Source organism: Anneissia japonica, unplaced genomic scaffold (assembly GCF_011630105.1).
Source record: "Anneissia japonica isolate Jap-2015-1 unplaced genomic scaffold, ASM1163010v1 scaffold288206_len369265_cov204, whole genome shotgun sequence".
NCBI classification, from domain to species: Eukaryota; Metazoa; Echinodermata; class Crinoidea; order Comatulida; family Comatulidae; genus Anneissia; species Anneissia japonica.
In genome coordinates this window covers 1737-23477 of record NW_022696227.1, presented here as the reverse complement: position 1 = coordinate 23477, position 21741 = coordinate 1737, and the positions used below count along the sequence as shown (strand labels likewise).

Here is a 21741-nt window from a genome sequence, read left to right as displayed (position 1 = left end):
ATAAGTGAATTTAAGTTAAAAATATTGAATCATGATGGCTTGCATTACTGATTGTGAAGTTTTTCTCATGCTTCTTTTTAAATGGCACAGAAAATGAACTAGCTACCAATTTGTTTCAAACAACATTCAAATACTGTATATAACCAAACTAATGATTTTCCATTGTTGCTGTGTAGGTTTTTAACACGTCTTGCTTTAGATACTGAAGTTTTAATGCTGTTTTAGCCCATTTTAAATATTTTAATCTTTTTTATCTTCAAAGTTTTATGATAATGTAATAATAATGGAATGTAATTTTTCATAAAATGTTTTTTTTTTCTTATGATAAGGCAAGACTTATTTCGTGTACATATTTTTTTAAGGATCATCGGAGGAGAAAATAAAAATAAACTTTTTCTGGTGAATATAAAATAGGATGGTCAAATGTTTCAAATTTATACAATTAGAAAGAAATATACATATCTTAACTTTGGAAATTTCAAGGCAGCGGAGGGTGTAATAAAAATAAAGAAAAACTTTTATTTTTTTCCTGAAATTTCCAATTTTTTGTGGCAGCGGGTTCGGTAATTAGCCAAAAATAAAATTTTATATTTATTCGAAATCATCAAAATTTGCAGTCGGCGGGTTCGCTAAACAAGGTATAAAAAGTCTTGCCTAATAAAGAATTATAAGTATCAGTATCTGATCATCAGCATCTGATTCTTTTTTATATCGATGGATTCTGGATAAGGAGCTTTATAGCAGAGGATGAACACAGGTGAGATGAAATAATAAAATACAAACACAAATTACTTGCATGGTTGTTATGAATAGTGTGGGAGTCCACTTGTTAAAGTCATTATTAAAGTATAACATTAATACTGTACTTTAGTCAAAATTGACCTTTTCTAAATGAATACAGTACATCTGTCAAAATTCTAACCCTTAACATTTTCTATTATTGTTGTAAAGAATGGAATTTATTTATTTTCTGAGTAATCCAGAGAGCAGCTACTGCATGCACAGGCAAAACATAAAAAAATAAACAAAATGCATTCTTGTTACTATGACTTTACAAGTCATAAAAACATTCCAATGCTTAGTCAATCGATACCATAAATCATGACTTGCAAATTTGGTATTTTGTATGCAGCAGGCGTCCAGGGCAAGTCAAATATCAGTGATATAATATTAATAAGTGAAGTAGCCAATGAGATGAGACAAATGGGGGCTCTAGAATTTTACATACAAGTGGTCTAATAGGTCTGACTGGGGTATGAATCAAAAGGCTAGATCAAGGGCCCATTGGTCAGAGTACCTGAGTATAAGGGAAAGATGTTATGATTATGATGAGAAAAATTAATAACTACAATATGAAAAACCGCAATCACAATAAGTTAGATTGAATCGGCAAAATAAATATTTTTATTCCAACATACTCAAGTGCCATTCAACTAGAGGGGTTCATGCTCATCTGATGAGAAAAAAACTTCCCAACCTATTTTTAGTTTGTTACTGAATGTGTTCTAGTCATATATATAAATGGTTGAGGCACGCTGGTAATGAAGACTATCTTTCTTTCCTATTAACTTCATCTTCATCTTGGTAAAAATCTTGCACTACCTACAAAGTTCATGTTTGCCTCGCAGTGTGCACGCAATCTGCATACTTCAACACTTAATTAAGTCGATTGTGGAGGATGGGCTTGTACCTGGGGATTTCCCTTTTCACAAAACTGATAGCATGTTCTATCATTTTTACGGATGTCCAAAGGAAAAGGAAATTTTGTAAATTACTGTGTGTGCACTTCCATGCCTATCTTTGCTTGTTTTCTGAAAGTATGCATTTGTATTAAAGTCAGGTACAGTATAGGGAAATGGTGATATGTGAAATTGTAAGGGGATGGCTTTATATAATTGAGGTGGGCTTATACTTGAGAAGCTACTGTAAAAGTATACTTTTATTTTGTTTTACTAAATTGTAGTCACCATATAAATTGTATTTACAATAACTAGAATTATATGTTCCTTTTACTCAATGTGTAGGTCTTAATTAGTTTAAATTTTGGAGTCTGCTATTAACAGCAAAAAAGTTTGATTTCTAGCATAAAATATAGGTCTCGGAACACCTGTAAAATGCATCAACATTTTTATTACCACTTAACGTCTGTACCTGTTTAAAGAAATAAAACATGACATGCCCAGTCATGTTCAGGTTACAGTGATATATTTCCTAGACTTAAATACAGTCCTCCTTTTAAATTATTTATTAAAGTGAAAACACAAAATGGAAATATATATTTATTTGAGCAATAGTTGATATTTGACCTTATGGGTCAGTTACTAGCTAAAAAACACATTTGAACTCCATCAACAACTCACTACACACTTAAATCACTTCAATCCCTCAAGCTTTGGAGAAAATTCTTTCATCATATATTGCATTTTATGGTAAAAAATCTGCTCATCAGGGAATGTAAGAGTAATATAATTTTTGATAATTCATAGGAAGAGTTCAAAAGTTGAATTTCATAATTTGTTTGTCATCACATTACATGTGTGTAGGATGTTAGTTGTTGGATGAAAAGAGGTAACGTAGACTATGAACTGGCCCTGTTTCTACTCCCCTACTTCAAATAGGACTAGAGAATAAGACTTTTTTGACTTAGAAAAACATTAAAACTGATTCATCTGGCAAAAAAAAAAATTGTTTTCTTTGACTCCAAGACAATCAATATTATAACGCCTCTTAGCGTTGCTTCCTTTCGCATCAACCTATCTAACCGAACCATCATCCCCACCCCTAAAAAATTGATGCTACACTATAGTAAGGCCCCACAAAATGATACTGCACCATACTATTCTACAAGCTTACAATACTGTACATAAACATGTGTGTTTGTGAGACAGGTGAATGATCCTGGTCTTGATCTGACAGGTCAGATTTGAAGTTTGACTTATACGGTGGCAGAGTCCATTGCTCTAGTGTGCCAGAAATGGTGCCAAATATTGTAAGTTTTTGTTTGATATTATTAAGAATATTTACATCACCAGTAACACTGTTATACCTTGAGGTCAAGATGAACTATATTCTGGTCGTGCAAGAACTGAACACCCTCAAGGATCTGTCTGACAAGGCGACGCACGTCATTCTCTGTGAAGGCTTCTCCCTTGTCAGCCACACAGTAAGGATGGATTTCTCCGCCACCAGCGCTACAATGAAATTAATAAAAACACACAAGACATTAAAAGTGATTGATCCTTGGACAAGAAATTAAGTCGAGATCATACATTTTACTATTAGAATTCATACTGTTCAAATACTAACGATTACCACTGCAGTTATAAACATTTAAAAGTATGATCTTTTTTTTCTTTGATTATTTTATCTTCTGCCAAGATTATTTAACAAATTGAAAACTTCTTTACAGTACTTTACAACATGATAAATTCAACTTGAATGAACGTTACCTTACATTACATTACAGTTAGTAAATTATGGATATAAACTAAAAAGTATGAAAAGTAAGATAATGATTCTGAAAAGAAAAAAAATTTAAAATGAGGAAAAAAAAGATAAAATAACAGTAATAAAATAAAATAATAATTATTAAATAAAATAATTATATTTATCAGTAGAAATGAAAACTTAAATATTTAGAAATTCATTTCAGTAAAAATCTTACTAGAAGTTAATGAATAAAAGTTACAGATACATTGTTCAATAGAGTTGAGTTGCTATTCACCGTCTCCCAAACAAAATCAAGGATGCACCAGACAAAGTCACAAAGGAAGTTTGGAGGACAAAAAGAACCGAAAACTCTACCTGTTGAATGACAGAAACCTTATAAAAGCGAAGGCAATTCTTACAGCAATAATAATCTAGGATAATAGGAGGGCAGTCCTTTTTGTCACCATGTGGGACGCATCGCATGTACTTGGTACAATCTTGGCGCCTGCATGCTTCACAGCTGAGTACACTCCAGTGGAAATGAGGGCCAGAAAAATTTGCACACATTGTTGACTGTTTATGATCTCATACTCCACCCAATTTCTTACATCATTGATTGCTTATGGTTAAGTTGTTTGTACTCTTGGGTTAACAAAATCAAATGATACCAGGCCAATAAAAGTATCTTTCTTAACTTGTCTTAATGTGTATGCAATTTTTTGATGCACATTCTCGTTTTACTTTAAAAAAACCAATCATTAAATCTTGCAGAATTACAAACTTCCTCATAAAAATGAATGAAGACCCATGTTATAGGCCTAGACAAGGCCTGCAGTAGATACAACTATGCATGTACGTGTATGTGAGCACTTGTAAGTCATGTATCAGCTGAAAAGGGCTTCATTTTATACCAGCTCAGTCCAATAAATTATCTCTCTGACCAGTCCGAATTAAACAAGGATATCTATGCTGTAGGTCCCTGGATACACAAGGCAGCCGCAGTGTAGCGCCCCTAGTGATGAATAGGGCAGTTCACCGAGAGACAATTCCCTACTATTTTAGAATAGTGCATTCTATAATCTGCATCATGATTACACAGAACAGATTTTAAATTTTCTGTTTTGACTGTGAGAAGCTGTATTTCACAATGAAAGTAGTTTAATGGAACAGAACCCAGAATGCAGCAATCTCCAGGGTTCACGGCACGCGGTGGTTTTACGTTTGTGAGCGACGTGCTTTAAGTATTGCGACTGCATTCATTAGGATGGAAATGGATGTAAACTGTGTGGCTAATTCATGTAAATTTAAAGCATCAGGGATAAATGCAGTAAACAAGATTACAACACTACAGTAGGGATGAATAAATGATTAATGCGGTTTCTAAATTTATCGCAAATTGCATTCAGGTTGGCCTAAGTGAAACCAGTACTTTGGCATTACCTTAATACCTTCTCATTACGTATGTAATTGTAAGCACCAGAACCAAAAGGAAAAATTATGAATAAATTACCAATACTTCTGTTGGTACAGATTATTCAATATTTTAATTTGAATAAATTTTATTTATAAATATAAACAAAATTAAGACAGATCTTTCACATATTGTGAAAAAGGATCAATGTATTTTTTTAATTGAAATTCAAAATAGAAAAAATACAGTGCTGAAAAATGCTCCATTTAAAACACACAGGAAAAGTAAAGTACGTGCTTTTAAGAAAATCACTAAAAAATATTACGATTTTGTAGTAATATGTATAAATCATTAAAAGAGAACAAAGAAATTAGCCAGGATGTGTGTAAGCAGGCATAATCATCAGAATTTCCTAGCGAGTCCCCAGACAACAGTTTACAACTCTGTGCGCTACTAGTCAGCAGGGATTCAACATTAAAAAACCAACTTAAATGTCTTAACTTCTGTGATAACTTATGATTGAAGACTTAGCAGATATTTCATTTAATTTTAGAAAGAAAAACAAAAAACAAAAAACCACAAATGCTTGTTAAACTACCGCAAAGCACAAAGCTCTTAAGAAACACAAGGAATCTCTGTAGGAAATGAGACAGTAGAGTGGGCCAAGAATAGAACATCAAAGAATTTTTCATTTCTTTATGATAGTAACGATCGCATTTGTGAATTCATTCAATTCCCATTTGCCAATATTATGTATTACTCTATAGACAGGCATATTATAAAAACTAACACACCGCCACCTATAGTCGCCAACTATACATTAAATAATTTAAAATAAACTTGAAAAATAAGTTTCAGTTGAAAAGAAACTTTCCTCGCCAAATAATTAATGTTTAAATTATACCAATCGAACATCTGCTAAATGGAGAGTTGATGCTTGCTCCTTAGCTTGTACAATAGCTGGTATTCCATAATTAGTTTCTTCAGTTACTTTATGGATGATTAATAATGATTGTGATTTGTTGTCCTATCTCTGAGCACTGTTTTCAATTTTTCTCATCAGTGTTGTTTGAGGACAGGTAGACTGTATAAATCACATTTTTTGGGGGCATTTTCATTATTAAGACTTAATATTAGTGGATCGGTTTAGATTATGTGTAGAAATCCCAGCCATCGTTAAAGATTAGCCAATCATATAATGTAATGACACGCTATGCTACAGTCAATTTAAGAATAATATCAATACCAAACTATAGTAGTCATAATGCAGCCATTATATAGCCTATAAATCACTTTCTGTCCATAGGAGTACAAAACATATGCTACTGTAGGGAAGGGAATAACACTGAATGTTATGATTTTATATTAATAATAATAATAACAATAATAATAATAATAATAATAATTATAATAATAATAAGTAGGGATGTAGCTACTGTATAATTCGCCACTTTATAAAAGAAGTGTTATACTCTCTTGAATGTAATGAATACAGAATTGTTCATTTACTTTTGAAGTATTCAGAGAAACTGAAGATTTAAACAACAAAATAGGCAGTTGGCATATACTTCCTCCACTCAAAAAAAAAAAAATCAAACTCAAGTAGTTAGAAATCACCACAAATCACCATATTTCACGAGCTAGCACCCCCTCACCAAGCCCCCCACTTTACCTTTGCACTCTCATCAGCGCCCCCTCTCCCTATTTCAAGACTTTTAGATATGCCACTAAATATTCAAGTTCAAAGACTTACAACTCTAAGACTAGTATGACCTCATGTTGAGTCTCATACACCTCATATAGGTCGATGAGTCGAGGATGGTCATTGGTCAGTTCTAGAATCTGGATCTCTTTGATGATGTCTACGCTGCAATCCTTTCCTTTCTTCCGTTTTCGAATAAATTTTGCAGCATAGAATTTCTGTGTCTTCTTATGCTGAAACTTCCGAACCACAGCAAAGCGCCCCCTGGAGAGAAAAAATATATTGGATATTTTTTAATGAAATACTTTGAAGTAAATACTGTACGCAATATTAATTTCATATCAAAAAATATTATAAACACTTAATATAGGTTTTCTCCCGGGCTGACATCACGACTACCTGTGGGCCATATATTTATATTGGCAGACAATCTGATAATTAACAATAAGAAAGTTAGTTGGAAGCATCCCTTCTTCCACTTGGATGCAATCATCAACATTGTCAATGTGTGAAATTGATTATTGTCTGCATCTCGATTATGACAAATGTATTCCGAATTCATTTCCTAGACGAATGAGTGCAAATAATAGAAAATAACACCCGGCGGAAGTTAAGACGATTTCAATGGACACTTCAGTCATTTCAAAAGTAGTATTCATCATAATCAGGTGCATGATAGCTTCTTACTGTTAGTGCTCATCATGCAAGTTATTGCTCACTCTAGCATCATAATTACAAATCGCAGTCTTTTAGAATAAGTCTAAATGCTTAACAGTACAGTAAATAGATAAATGCCTCCCAATCTTATGCAAGAACTTAGATCTAAATACCAATGTCTATAAATTTTCTTTTAAGAAGTACTGTAATTCTTAATGTTAGGCTAGAAATCATTGCATTGGTTTTTGAAACTGCCAGTACCTATTTATAACACAGGGCTTCACCACCAGAGACAAAAAGTTCCTATTATTTTTCATTTCAACAGTAATCTCATATTTTATAACTGAAGAAAGCATCGTTTCTTTTATATTATTTATATCTTCCTGTAAATATATAGACCGGAGACCGGAAGAAAGTCGCGCGCAAAACTAACATAAAAAAGCAACTCTTTTGAAAGAGTACAATATCTATGAAAAGATAAAGCTTACAAGATGGGTTGGAATGTCAAAGAAAACGCAAAGACAATGGGCTTTACTTGCTATTGTATATTCCGTCATTGTGCTCAGACCATTACATTATACAATACTATAATAGTCTCATTACAAATAAACTACAGGAAGCCTCAATACTGATAGATAATGCAACCTTGAGTCTTAACTTGATGGCTAAGCTGCTTTATTCGAATTCAATCTTTAATCTTGGACTTGTTAAAGCATGACTTACATTTTTGACCAATAATTAAAAAAAAAAAAACCCACTCACTCATTCCTGAATGATAATTGAATAAAGTTTGAAGCAAAGAATCACAATGGCCTGTACCACTTTCTTTTTTCTTTGTCTTGTCTCTTTAGATATGGACACGAGTTCCTAGACTCTAGGAATTTGTGATTTAAATTTGGGTCTAAACATTCTCAGCTTTTCGATTAACTCTGATAGAGAATTTAAGGTGGGTTAAAGGCAATGTTTACATCCGTACAATATGTATTGCCTACTGTTACATCAGCGCTGGTTTACATGTTGGCTGGTCAGGTGTCATTGGCTCAGTTGGCATGGAGATTCTATCAAATCTTTGGTCATTTGTTCAAGACTGTCCACTATCTTTCAGCTGGAGGGCTGAAATACAAGTTAAGAAAGTCGACAGCTGTTGGTCCTTTGTGCAATATAACTGATGTGCACGTTTAAGAACGCAGTACACTCTTCAGGAAATAGTTTGGGATTGTCACCTGGTGTGCTGCCCAATTCATCACCAGAAGGAGCCCACTGGAAACAATTCTTCTGACTTAATAGTATGGTTAGCTTGGTGTAAATCACACTAAAATACTCTCAGGGGGCCAAATTTCCAAGTTGAATTAAGAGGAATAAAGTATTAGCAGTGCAGAATAATTTTATATATTTTTTTCTTATATTTCAATATCTCCACTAACAGTACAGAAATACAAAAGACAAAAATCACAAACGCAACAACCAATTAAAAAGGCAAAGGAACTTGTTTCAGAAGGGATATAGATTTGTTAACAACTGTATTGCTCGCAAAAATTTAATTAATTTGCAGAGAGTGAACACAAATAAAGAAAACCAAATAAATATTAGGTCATATTGAAGCATTTATTGGCTATAAAGTAAACGATGTCAACTATTAAGGGGAATTAAAGCTATCGTCACTATAAACTTTTGTAAGAATTTAGATTCCAATTACAAAGTTAACATTATCCTTTAAATTCTTTTCTACTGGGTGTTGAATTGTATGGAGATACAAATCAAATCCAACAAGATTATATCACGCACTGGCGGATAATTCATTCAAAACTATGACTGTTATTTAGTACACTTGGATAAAGCTGTACTGGTGCCGATTTAATGCCCTTTGCTGGAAGCCGACAAAGTGGGCAGTTGTAATTATGAATCAAAAAGATTTGTATCTACAGAATACCGTCTTCGATTTTCCCATCGCTCACACACTTGCAGAGAATGAATACTTTTATCTATGTTCGGAGATACAAGCGAAGATTTATTTTGCACCATTTATCATTACCGACTAATTACTGTACAAATAAAAATATGAGTTATTGTAATTGTATCTTTGCATGTTTAAAAAAAAAATGTATTATTAAAATATGAAACTACAGATGTTGTAAGTGGGGAGTTCAGATTATGCAACAAAAAGATTCTTATCTGCGAAATTCCTTCTTTGATCTCATTCCTCAAGCACTGTTTAGTGTTGTAGAATAGTTACAGTATTATCTGAAGTTTCAGTATTGAGTCTAAGATAAACTCAACAACATCTCAACATCATGAAAATAAATGCATGCACGCATGCCTTGAGCAATAACATCAAATTGTCCCAGAATACACACAGTATAAAGGTAAAGAATGTAAGAGAATAATCATAACTTGCAGCATCAAGTAGAATCAATTATTGCCTCACGTCCTGTCATTTTTCGGAGTTGCCATACTCATACAGCATCATTGTGCTAATTACCATCTTAGAACTACAGTAAAACTTAGTCATAAAATGTATGCCTTCCTATTGTATCATATATATACTACAACTGAGAGACCAGATGGGCCAGCTGGTTGGATCAGCCCTGTGGATCAGCTGTTTTCCTCCATGACCACCATAAGGGCTGTCTCTTATACACATCTCTGTCCACTATCTTTCAGCTGGAGGGCTGAAATACAAGTTAAGAAAGTCGACAGCTGTTGGTCCTTTGTGCAATATAACTGATGTGCACGTTTAAGAACGCAGTACACTCTTCAGGAAATAGTTTGGGATTGTCACCTGGTGTGCTGCCCAATTCATCACCAGAAGGAGCCCACTGGAAACAATTCTTCTGACTTAATAGTATGGTTAGCTTGGTGTAAATCACACTAAAATACTCTCAGGGGGCCATGTATGTGGAAAATGTAGTTGATTACCAAAGGTTACAATTTTTATTTTGAAGACTGCATGGTCTAGGAGGTGTACATTTTTTTATGGGGCAAGTTTCCAAAGGCAGGTTTTCTAGGGGCGAGTTGACAGCCAAAGAGTGTTGCCAAAGTGCGAGCCAGCGTGTTATTTGATCACAAGTGCGAGACATCGCAAGTGTGAGCCAGCGAGCCATGATGTCACGACAATAGATACAAGACGTTACTCGAGTTGTGCGAGGTATTGGCTGAGATTTGTGGAGTACAATTCAAAAAACAACTATAGGTCTAATAATGAATTATTGTGATGTTAAATAGACAAAGTTAGCTATCAAGGAGCGACGTTGTTTTTCATTGGGACCTTTGTCCCTTCAAGGCTAGGCCTATACCATCCTAGCTGGTCTAGGCCTAGAGTAGGATAAGGCTAGCGCGACATGCCGACGTTGGTACTGTACGTGTTGATTAGTCTACAAACGTCGCCTAAAGTAATTGATTTTACCCGGCAGAACGAAAGAAGGAAACTCCGCTTTTCAGTCATCCATAGGCCCTTGTTTTTTGACAAACAATGACCTTTCAGAGGTCAAATTGCTGTCAAGAATATGAATTGGCTGCTTCGCAGCAATTTAAAAAAAAATTCAAGATACCAATCAACTTGAGAAATGTATACTACAGTACACATTAAAAAAAAATCAGTGTATAGTGATGTTCATAAAAATAATTATTGCATATTTTTAAATCTAGGATTTGGATGGAAGGAAACAAATTAATTGATTCATTAATCAAATTTCTCACTGACTCAATCCTTGTCTTAAATAATCAGTAATACATAGGTAGTTCATACCTAACTGTAAAAGAATTTAATGTTTGATACCAAACAACGAATTGATAAAGTTTCTATTCTTGCAGACACTTGAACAGAATCCAAATGTCATATTAAATCCTATATTTAGAAACGGAAATAACAAGAACCTACAGATTGTAAATTAATCATGATCTCAATGTCTGGTGTTTGATATTTCTGATAAAAAACAATCAGACCTGCACTTGAAGGCACATTGATACATTCTTCTAAACATTAGAATGTGGACAGTTCATGATAAACTATCGAAATAGATTAGATATTAAGTACTAATTGTCAGTAGTCCTACTATACTTTGGACAACACATCATAATGTTTTATAGAACATAGGCCTACTGTAGGTGAATGGATTTGACTGGCATTTTTCCAGAAGTGCTTCTGGTGCTGGAATTGTACAGTACAGTGCCAGACAAACTTCTGTCTTTAACATGAATTGTAAACATGACCAACAGCTTAATTGATTCACATGAGAGACAGCTCATGGAGAGCAGCAGTCTAGTGATGGAATTGAACGAGGAAACACAGATTTAAAAAGGATCTCCACGGTTCAGTGCACACAAAATGAAAATGGCTACCCCACTTTCTGCCCATCAAATGAATGATTTAAAAATATGAAAATTGGAGGGAGAGGAAGATACAAAGTGTAGTACAATATTGTAGTATTTTTGACAATAAGTTCACAATACAGAAAATATTCTCCTTCCTCCCTGAAGAGCCTCTCTAGTGCAAACATTCAGATTTGTTAAAAAAACAAAAACAAAAACAAAAAAACAAAACGAGGATATGTTCCATTTTTGGATGATATTAATTGTCAAATTCATAGATTGTTTGTTTAAAAAAAAAAATGTTATTGGGAGGGGGGGGACACTTCCTACAATAATTACTTTTACATGGCCTACTACAGTACAGTCGTGAAATATTGCACTTTTACCTGCGCGCAGGCTTCGTAGATACATCGTAGCCTGACATGATATAAACAATCTAACCTGCGCGCAGGCTTCGAAGCCTGATAATGATATAAACAATCTAAGCAAGAAGGCTACGCGAAGCGAACCTACGAAGCAAAAGCATGTTGTTTATTTGTATGTGCAGAAAGACTGCTGCAGCTCACTGGAATAAACAATGTATTGTTTGATAATTTGTGAATGGCAAACACGAACATGATCGATTTAATAATAAGGTAGGATATAACAAAACAATAAAGTTCGAACATTGTTTATTTAGTAAATTGCAACATTGCTTACGCGTTGAAAGCTGGTAAACTATATTTCAATATTGTTTACGCATTGATCATCAGCCCGACGATCCAGCCTACGATCATTGCAAAGCTCATTAAAATAACAATGACCTTCGTAGTGGTTCGTAGCTACGTTCCAAACGCTACCTACGAGCAGGCTACGAGTGGTTACGCGCAGATACGAAGCGATATTTCACGACTGTACTGTACAGCACAGTACATGCAATCTACTGTAGTGTTGAGGTTGAATGGCTTGTCAAAATCCTTGTTTTTTGTTTTGCTGCACAGGACACAAGGGAAGTGATTTTCAGTATTCAGACAGCAATGTATGAATCTTAATTTGTGATAATTGAATTTAAGGATATTGTATCTTGTGATTAAGAGTGAAATACCTTGTGAATCTTCTTGAGAGAGGATGGGACACCTTGTATTAAATAGCTTAATGCTTAATTACATACTGATTCCATTCACCTTGTATTCAAGGAGTATTGTAGGAGAAGCATTTTATTGCATGCATTTTTTCACCCTTCTTCCTATATTTCCAAATCTTATTCAATTATACTCCCAAACCTGCTGTCCTTCACTTAGATCCACCTCTAGCTCTTCAACACTTTCTACTCAGTATTTGCATGCTGAAATCGTACAGTGAGCATTCTTAAATAATGTCGCTGCTTCAAAACTCTGGAACTCTCTTCCCATCCATTTCTGTACTTAAGGCCAGACTTTTCTCATCCATTTATAATTGTTGTTCTTTTTTGTTGATTGTTTTTGTTGTTTCTTTTTTCTTTGTCTCTTCTTCATCTTATTTGTTTCTTTTCTTATATTTCTATTGGACATTTGAAAGCACACAGAGACATACTGTAGTATTATGTGCTACACAGTACAAGTCTATCCATAATACGTTATCATTACTCTTGCATTTGCTTTTCTGCGATTAATTAATTCAGTTGTAGATATATCAAAATATCCAACTATATCGGTGACAGTTGAGTTGCCATTACAAACTAGAGCAATAAAAACAATATTTAAATTGCTTTACTTTTTATAGTTAATACAGTGGGTTTCAATTCTTTACATCGCCCCTTTGAATTCATGGAACTTTTCTGATGTACTGTGAAAAATTATTTTTAGCTGTTTTACAGTATGAAATCAATAAATATTTTAATACTTTCAAAAGAGTAGTTAGTGTTTATCCAGGTAATTATTCACGAAGTAGAATGTTTTTATTGTTTTAGATATTTTCTTACGATCAGAAAATAGTTTTTTTTATTCTCACTTTTGATTTCGTAGATGAATAGAATATAATCATTAAATTTGTTATGATATTATCATAATTGACTCTTAAAATCGCATAATGATCTTTCCTGTCATGTAAACCGCACTGAGCAGTATATATAGGCAAATGAGCTATATAAATAATAATAATAATTATTATTATTATTATTGTTGTTAAATTGTGCAAAGACTTTGCTGAGTATATTTTTAAATTTCAATATAGTGACAATTATTTTCTAATATTAAATTTTATATGGTTATTTAAAATATGTTATGAAAGATAAAGGTAATTTTTAAAAATTTTACTTGAAATTTCTAGCCTTTTATGTGTAACTTTTTTGCAAAAAAAGATCAGCTATTAAAAATAATTTCATATGACATCTATCAATTTCAATGGGTGTATGACCTCCAACAAAAGTACAAACCTCCTGTCAAAGTGCACAAACACATCATTGACAATGAGCAATGAAGAAGAAAATAAAGAAAGGAACGAGAGAGAAAGACGAACAAGCTTCATTACACCATGAAAATGTAAATAGTTTGCACAACTGCAACAGCTATTAACAATGCATTCTTTTCCCGTGAAAGAAAAGCTAAGGAATACAATAAGAACTGATGTTAGATATTATACTATACGGAATAAAAATAATAATCTGAATAAACATGGGTTCTTGAAAAATGAGCTGTAAACAAGGAAACACTGATTGGGATCAACAGATGGAGCTCCTGCAATACTAGGTGTGCTAATACTATAATTATTAACCTCATTAGCCTAGTTATGAGAAATATCAGCCTCTTGTAGGTAAACAATTCTCTAAACTTGAAATTGATCTCCAAGAATTAATCAGCTTTTCAGGAGGACTGCTGGAAAGAAAGTTATCAATATATTTTCACATGTACAGTATCTAGATCAACATATAACTTGAGTTGTGAACTAGAACTTACTGTAAGGTACAGTATGAAATAAAATTATGAAATAGAGTAATGAAACATTTATTTAATGTCTTACTAGAGATTACGAGGACTGTATTTGAAAGGAGTAGCAATATATCCCCAGACAGGTTTAGACGAATGGTGTGCAATGAACACGAGCGGAAAATGAGCTCACGTCACTACTTGATGCTGAATCTTGGTACGGCGAGACTTTTTTTTATTCCTTGTTTCGCGTACTTATTTTTTTAAAGATCATCAGAGGACGGAATCAAAATAAAAATAAAATTTTGTCTTCTTATTTAGCACATAGTTTTGCCAAAAACATCCAGACGAAGAAGATAAAAATAAAATTTTAATGGTGATTGTAAAATGGGATGGTTAAATGCTACAAATTTACATAATTAGGAAGAAATATGCATATCTTACCTTTGGAGATTTCAAAGCAGTGGAGGGCATAAATAAAAATACAGAAAAACTGTTTTTTTTTTTTTCTGAGTATCCATTTTTCGTGGCGGCGGGTGTGCTAATTGGCCAAAAATAAAATGTTATTATTAATTGAAATCATTATTATTTGCGTTTGGCGGGTTCACTAAAAGCCTATCATGTCATGTGCTTCTGTTATTGTATGAATTAATTGTGTCTGAAGTAAAAATTGAGGTTGAAGAATTATATCTGAATGCAGCATACTGTAGTTCAATTACCTGTAAGCTACAATGCTAAATTTGCTCTCTCCATTGTATTATTTAAATCTTAGATTAAAACAAAAATGTTATGAGTGTGAATTTCAGCATTTTTACAGTGGAGAATAATATTCAGTTTATGTTGCATTTACAGTATACAGGTATTTTAAATTATGCAAATATAATTAATTGATTATACAAAATGTCTATCAAAGTTTTATTTTCCTCAAAGCTATTAAGAGTAACTATTTCTACTGTACAGGGACCAAGTACTAATATTATAATTCTTTCTCAGTACTATACTGTATCTTTATTGACAATTATAAACAAATAAACAAGTTCCTACTTTAAATGAAGACTACAGTATAATGTCAATGTAGTTTTTAAAGCAGCATTCACACATTTTTGTGAATCCACCCATTCATACATGTTGAAATATAAACATCCTGTGTGCATATCCTTTGAACAATGCAGCATACTATAGATACAAATTCAGTGACCATTAAAATGCACTGTTATAATATGTGTGACGGACTGCCACATCAAATACAGTACTGTATCATGAAATGGTGCAGTTCCACCGCGACCTCCTGTTTGTTGAGAATGTTGTCCCCAGTGAAAACAACCTGTAGTAATGCAGGAATGCTGCCGCCATCTTTTAGCATGTAGCTTTCAGTTGGCATTGTGAATGATGCTAATATGATATGATCCATCGTGACCATACTGTGCACACCTGAAAGAAGAGAATTCACCCAAAAGGGATGCATTAGCAGACAAGATGAGGTCACTCGAACCTCCACTTGGTTCTGCTCAAGATTAAAGGCGGTAAGAATTCCCAAAAGACGGGAAGAAGCAAATAACAGGAGAAAAAACCTCGGTCGCTCATACATAATTCTGCTCAGCTGTGCGAAAAGTGCACGATGCATTAGGCATTGAGAGCATGCATTATTATTCTATGTATAATCTTCTCAGCATAATTCTATTGAGAGTCAATACCGTGAGAAATTCTAAGGTGGTTCCTAGATAAATAGATCTCAGACAGCAACTGTACCAGTATTTCAGGCAAAAAAACTAAAATTTAGTTGAGCTCTACAATACAATATTAATATTTTACTACTGAGGTACTATATTACCATTGCATTTACCAATTATCTTTTTCTATTAACATAATAATTACAGTTATTGTAATGTCAATTTAATATTAACTAATTATTTATTTAATTTTTAAAAATCTAATATAATTAGCTTGTTACAATGTTTGTGTTACTGTAGATAAACACTGCAGAGAAATAAAATTATAATTTTGATGAATTACAGCAGTCACTTATTCATGGTCCACAACAGTTGAGTTGGAAAGCTTGTACCATAAATCATCTTCAAACATACATAGTGTAATTAAACATCAGTATAGTTTTAATTTCAAAGAACACTACAGAAATGCAGCACTGTGCAGTGCACAATATGTTCAAGCTATCATGCACACCTTTCTGCGAATAATCCATGAATCCCAGTTGTACAATCAATGAGATGGGAGATTGGTACTTAAGCGATTCATTTCTAAAATGTACATTTTTTAATGCAAAATTTGTCTGCCAGTGCTTTGTTTTTCTGACAGATTCTACAACTTGCATTAATTTATATACGATTTTATAAGATTAAGTTAAGCATTTTTTAATCATTATCATGATATAGTATTTAGTTTTCTTATATTATACTATATTATTTACAAATATTCTAATCAACAAAAAGCAATCAGAAACAGTATGGTAGATTTTTTAAATTTTTAAAAACTGAAGGTAGGTGGTTAAGCTCACATTGCCCATTGAACACTATTCTGCTGCAACATCTCTTAATTTACTCTTTACATTTCGGTGAGCAAGTAAGAGGTATGTTTTCAACTTCCCTTAAAAATAATGAGAACAAAAAATTGAATTACCCTATGTTTAAAGGGAACCTGTTAAGCGTTACAGTACTATAGCTAAGTCTGTGTTAATAATAAATTAATTACTTGATGACTCACCATTATAAACAATATTGATTACAACCTACACTCCCTCTACACACTAATTTCCGTCAACCTACACTCCCTACACACTAATTTCTGTCATTAATAATACAGGATGTTTACCTCATGTTTACAAGTTTTTAAAAGCAATCTGTACACAGGGCCATTTTATTTCCCGATTCAATGCTATTAGAGTACAGTTATAGCAACATACTGTAGCTAAGCTTAAAATTATAAAGCTTCACTTGAACTGAACTGAATCATACACGCTCAGAAAACTACCATACTAACATGTCATCATTGGGATTAAGTCAGCCTGTGTTCTAATGATTAGTGGACAAAAGACCATGGCAGATGGCCGAAAATACACTATAATCCAAGAGCCACAAAATCCTTTCAATAATGTTAGTACTGATCAATGGCTAAAATACAAGTTGATGTTATGAGAAAAAAATACAGTAATTTAAAATCTAGCATGTGTGAAAAAAATAAGTAGCAACTTAGACTCCGGCTTGTTCACACCTGTTTTGAGGGACACCTGGATATTGTTATGGTAGCCAACTATATACTGTTATAAAGTTTAATAACCAATTATAAAGTCCATGTGGTCCATGTAACAGTTGTACTATATATGGTAGCATAGTGCACAAAAAGTACAGTATTCATGTCTCACATGCTATTGAAGAACTGTACTATACAGTAGGCCTACAAGGATTTCAGTAGAGAATATTATCAAAACATATTTTATTTATTTCCAAGGCAATATAATAATATATTGCCACTTTAAACATCCTTAACTCCTCCTTCAAAAGCAGAAAATGAGTTAATTGAGCAATATACAGGGACTTCAAATATTTAGTTATTTTATTAAAATTTAAAATAGTATTTTTTTACATACTTTTTAAATACAACTAATTCATAAATTAGGCATATAGTTGTATTATTTGAATTTAACTGCTATTACTGTAACAGCAATTTTGATCAAATTATATTGATGATTGATGGCTAATTAGGTTACTGCATAATTGTATTTTAATAAACTCTAGATACCTTGAGCCACTATATTTGCAATCAGGGTGAACTCTTGTTCCCCTACATTACATACGGCACTGTAACTGTGCCTGGCCATCCCTATTATTAACAATTAGTAGTTAAATAACACATAAACTACCGTATTCTCTACCACTTTTAATTCAAATATTACCTAGTCCTTTCACTTTAGTAGTTGTTAATTAATAATAGCATCCTGAAAATATTGATGAAGGCCCTTGATGTTAAATCCATTTACTTCTCAACGCAATGCCAAGACTTCCAATTAAGGCCAGAAAGATGGCTTAGCTTAAAGAGTCACCGTCTGCCTAAGCTGTTGGATTTATTCTTATCTTGTGCAGACTTTAAGAATTCAAATTGTTTTCAACTCAGTGAAAGTACATTTACCCTTTGGATCAATATTTCCTCACTTTATATGATCACTATTGTGCTGGTTACGACCATGAAGGAGCATGCCTTCAACTAAAACAATAATAATAATAACAATAATAATCTATAGTTATTCAGCCTGCCATGCCAATTGGTTACAGTATGTAATGAGAGGAAATGAAGGTACTGCTGTCATATAGCACACAAATGAACCTTAATCACTTGTCTGAAAACAATTTGGTAGATAACATACAACCTTCATCCTTTCCGTGTAATCATTTATTGCTCCATGAAGCAGGTTCACATCAAATATCACATGTTTATACACACATCACCTACTTACTGAACAAATAATTCACCTCAATTTTAATACTTTGTACTCATTAATAGAATACAGTATCAGAAATAAATTATTTACATTTTAGGAGCTTTTAATTATTTGACTGTACCTGTAATTATGGTACAAGCATTTTTCGGATTCATAATTTGACAATGAATGAGACTGAAGATGTTAGGACCAGAGGTAAGATGGGAAAGAGGGTACAGGATAGAAAAACAGTAAAGACAACAACCAAAAAAAAAAAAATCCAGAGCTAACAACTTCCTGGTATTTAAATTTATAGCAGTGTATATATTATTTTAACACAATAAAAGCAGTGCAACTTGCATTAAAAAATACAGATTGATTACAGTGATAAGGTACGGTAGTTATCAAACCTACAGTATTATTATTATGATTGTATAATTTTAATATGAAATAAAATTGAATGAATGAATGAATGAATTATTAATTAATAACAGTAATGTTACATTTTAATGTGGACTATGAGTGCTTAAATTTAGCCACTTAAAAAAAAATTGTTATTTGAAATCAATGGTCCACTAATAAATTAGAATGAGTGACTGAGATATATGTTTATTTCAAGTTATCATTGTATTATTAATTTTGTAGATAATTTCGAGTGAGAAGAAACAATTCATTTTATTGGTTGAAAATTGTGCTAATTTTGTGTTTAAAAAATTGTCAAGATTTCAAGATCAAAGAATATATTAAGAAAAGATTTAATTAACCAAAAAAATGACTATATATGCACACAAACCAATTTCAGATTTACATTATATATACAGTATGCATGGAACCTTGATGAGTAACATCATAATGCATTACTTCACATTAAAATATTGATTTTCATATAACCTAAAGTAAATAAAAGGATGCTCCCAAGTCGTAGTCTAGTACTGTATGCGATGAAGTACGGCAAAATCAATGCTTGCATGATGATTATAAAATGGCGGTACTGTATCCTCATTGAAGTCAGTCACTGCTATGACTGGTACAGTAGATAATTATGACATATGAAATCTGTTTGAATTTGCAATAGGTCATACAAAATTGTTATATCACACCTTGCTCAAATCATCTGGTATGTGAAATAAACCACAAATTTGTTCTTAAAAATACCACTGGAATGTTAAGAGGGATAGGATATCCTAGATAAAAAAAATTACAGTGTAAATAAGTACTGTATATTTGGTGTTTATATCTTGGCTTAATAATTAGAATAATTTATTATTTAGTAAAATAATATTAGGAAATAGGCCTAGGTATTTTTTTTAAAGTAATGAATAAGGATTCAAAAGAATGTTTTTGAAAAACACTGATTCTCTTTAACAATGCAATAAAATAGTATTCAAAATACTCTAAACTTTGTAAGAATGTGTTTCAGACAGTGCTGGTGTGACAACAATAGCCAATGCCAACATTTTTAGTACAACTACAAGACTATAAAAAGGATAATGCAGAGAATTGTCATAGCAGGTATCCCTACTACTACTAGGCCTAGGCTTCTTTAGACTGATGTATGATCCCTCTTACCTTACAAATAAAGAAGTTATGATTGAATGATGCCCTTGGACCACGCCAGGGCCTAGGCCTAGATAACTTTTAGTCCACAACTTAGCCACTAGTAGGGTAGGTTTTAGCCCTAGGCCTATGCTATGTTATTAAGTTACTACCAGTAGTAATGTAGGCCTAGGTCCTAATTTTACTTACCGCCCAAGCTCATGAAGAACTGAGAAGTGATCATTGAAGTCTCCTTGTCGATAACGACTGCTAATTTCTTCTGACATTATTTTCGAATGCATTCCTAGGCCTAGTCCTTTTTCTGTTTGTACGATCGTTACAAACAGAAAAACCCGGTATATTCCACAGACGAGACTTCTGTTGAAATGTAAACAGCTCCTTGGTAACGGAAGGTGATAGGCCTGCCTAGCCTAAGCTTGTCAAACGATAAGAATCGGTAGCCTTCTGGGCCTAGGCTAGCTAGCCGGCCAGATTTGTTGTTTACAAATGGGCCTGGCCTAGCCTTAAAAATAGAAAGATAGGCCCTAGGCTAGGCTACTATATACTTGAAAATGAAATATAATGTCCACGGGATCTTTAATACAAAAACAATCCAACTTCACTTCTGTCAGTTTTACTTTGAGAAAGTAAACAATGTTATCAAATCACCAAATTCCACACATGTCGTCGGAACCCTAAACCGGTGGTTTATGACCGTCAACTTAATTCGAAAATTAGAAGTTCGCCACATTATTGGGAAACTGGAGAGAGTCGTATTGACCAATCACAATAATATATCATTTGTCGTAGATGGGGCACTTCATGATTTAAAGTACAGTACACAGTAAGCTTAAAATTTACTGTATAAATATTGAAATGTAACATAAGAGGAATCAGACAAAGAACGCCTCTCAGCATTCACCCGGGAATCGAACCAATAATTGTTTCCATACATGACGAACGTCATTACCACTTGACCAAGGCGTTGTAGAGAATATTAATCTCAACGCGTTTCACCTCACAATTTCGATATGGTTACTAATATCGCATGAGCATCAAATACAGCAAGCTGGACACTCGCCTGAGTAGCGAGAGGCTGCAGGTTCGAATCCGAGACATTGTTTTCACACATAACTGAAAAAGGACGTTTTGTTGTAGGCTATGCTTGATACGATTATATACAATGTTCCTATTTTAGAACTATTATTAATATTTACCTATATTGTGTAAACCTAATGAATACAGTATATATATATATATATATATATAAAATAACACTGCAGTTGTTAACATAAACGCCGGACACTTTGACATAATTTGAGACATGTACGTTTATTCAACGAAATTTTCGGCAGCACCTGCTGCCTTCGTCAGCGTAAGAGTGTCT

General features: G+C 33.1%; 1 protein-coding gene across 1 annotated transcript in view; it reads right to left on the bottom strand.

The window, feature by feature from the left end:
* LOC117101747 (serine/threonine-protein kinase 17A-like) overlaps window positions 1-21104 on the bottom strand; it is a 49395-nt gene extending 28291 nt beyond the window's left edge. Inside the window, exons 1-3 of the mRNA XM_033241787.1 lie at window positions 20565-21104; window positions 6594-6806; window positions 3047-3191 (exon numbers count right to left, since the gene is read on the bottom strand). Coding sequence (XP_033097678.1) covers window positions 3047-3191; window positions 6594-6806; window positions 20565-20656 — 450 coding nt within the window. The 5' untranslated portion in view covers window positions 20657-21104. The remainder of the gene's footprint in view (window positions 1-3046; window positions 3192-6593; window positions 6807-20564) is intronic.
* Between the last annotated feature and the right edge of the window lie 637 nt (window positions 21105-21741).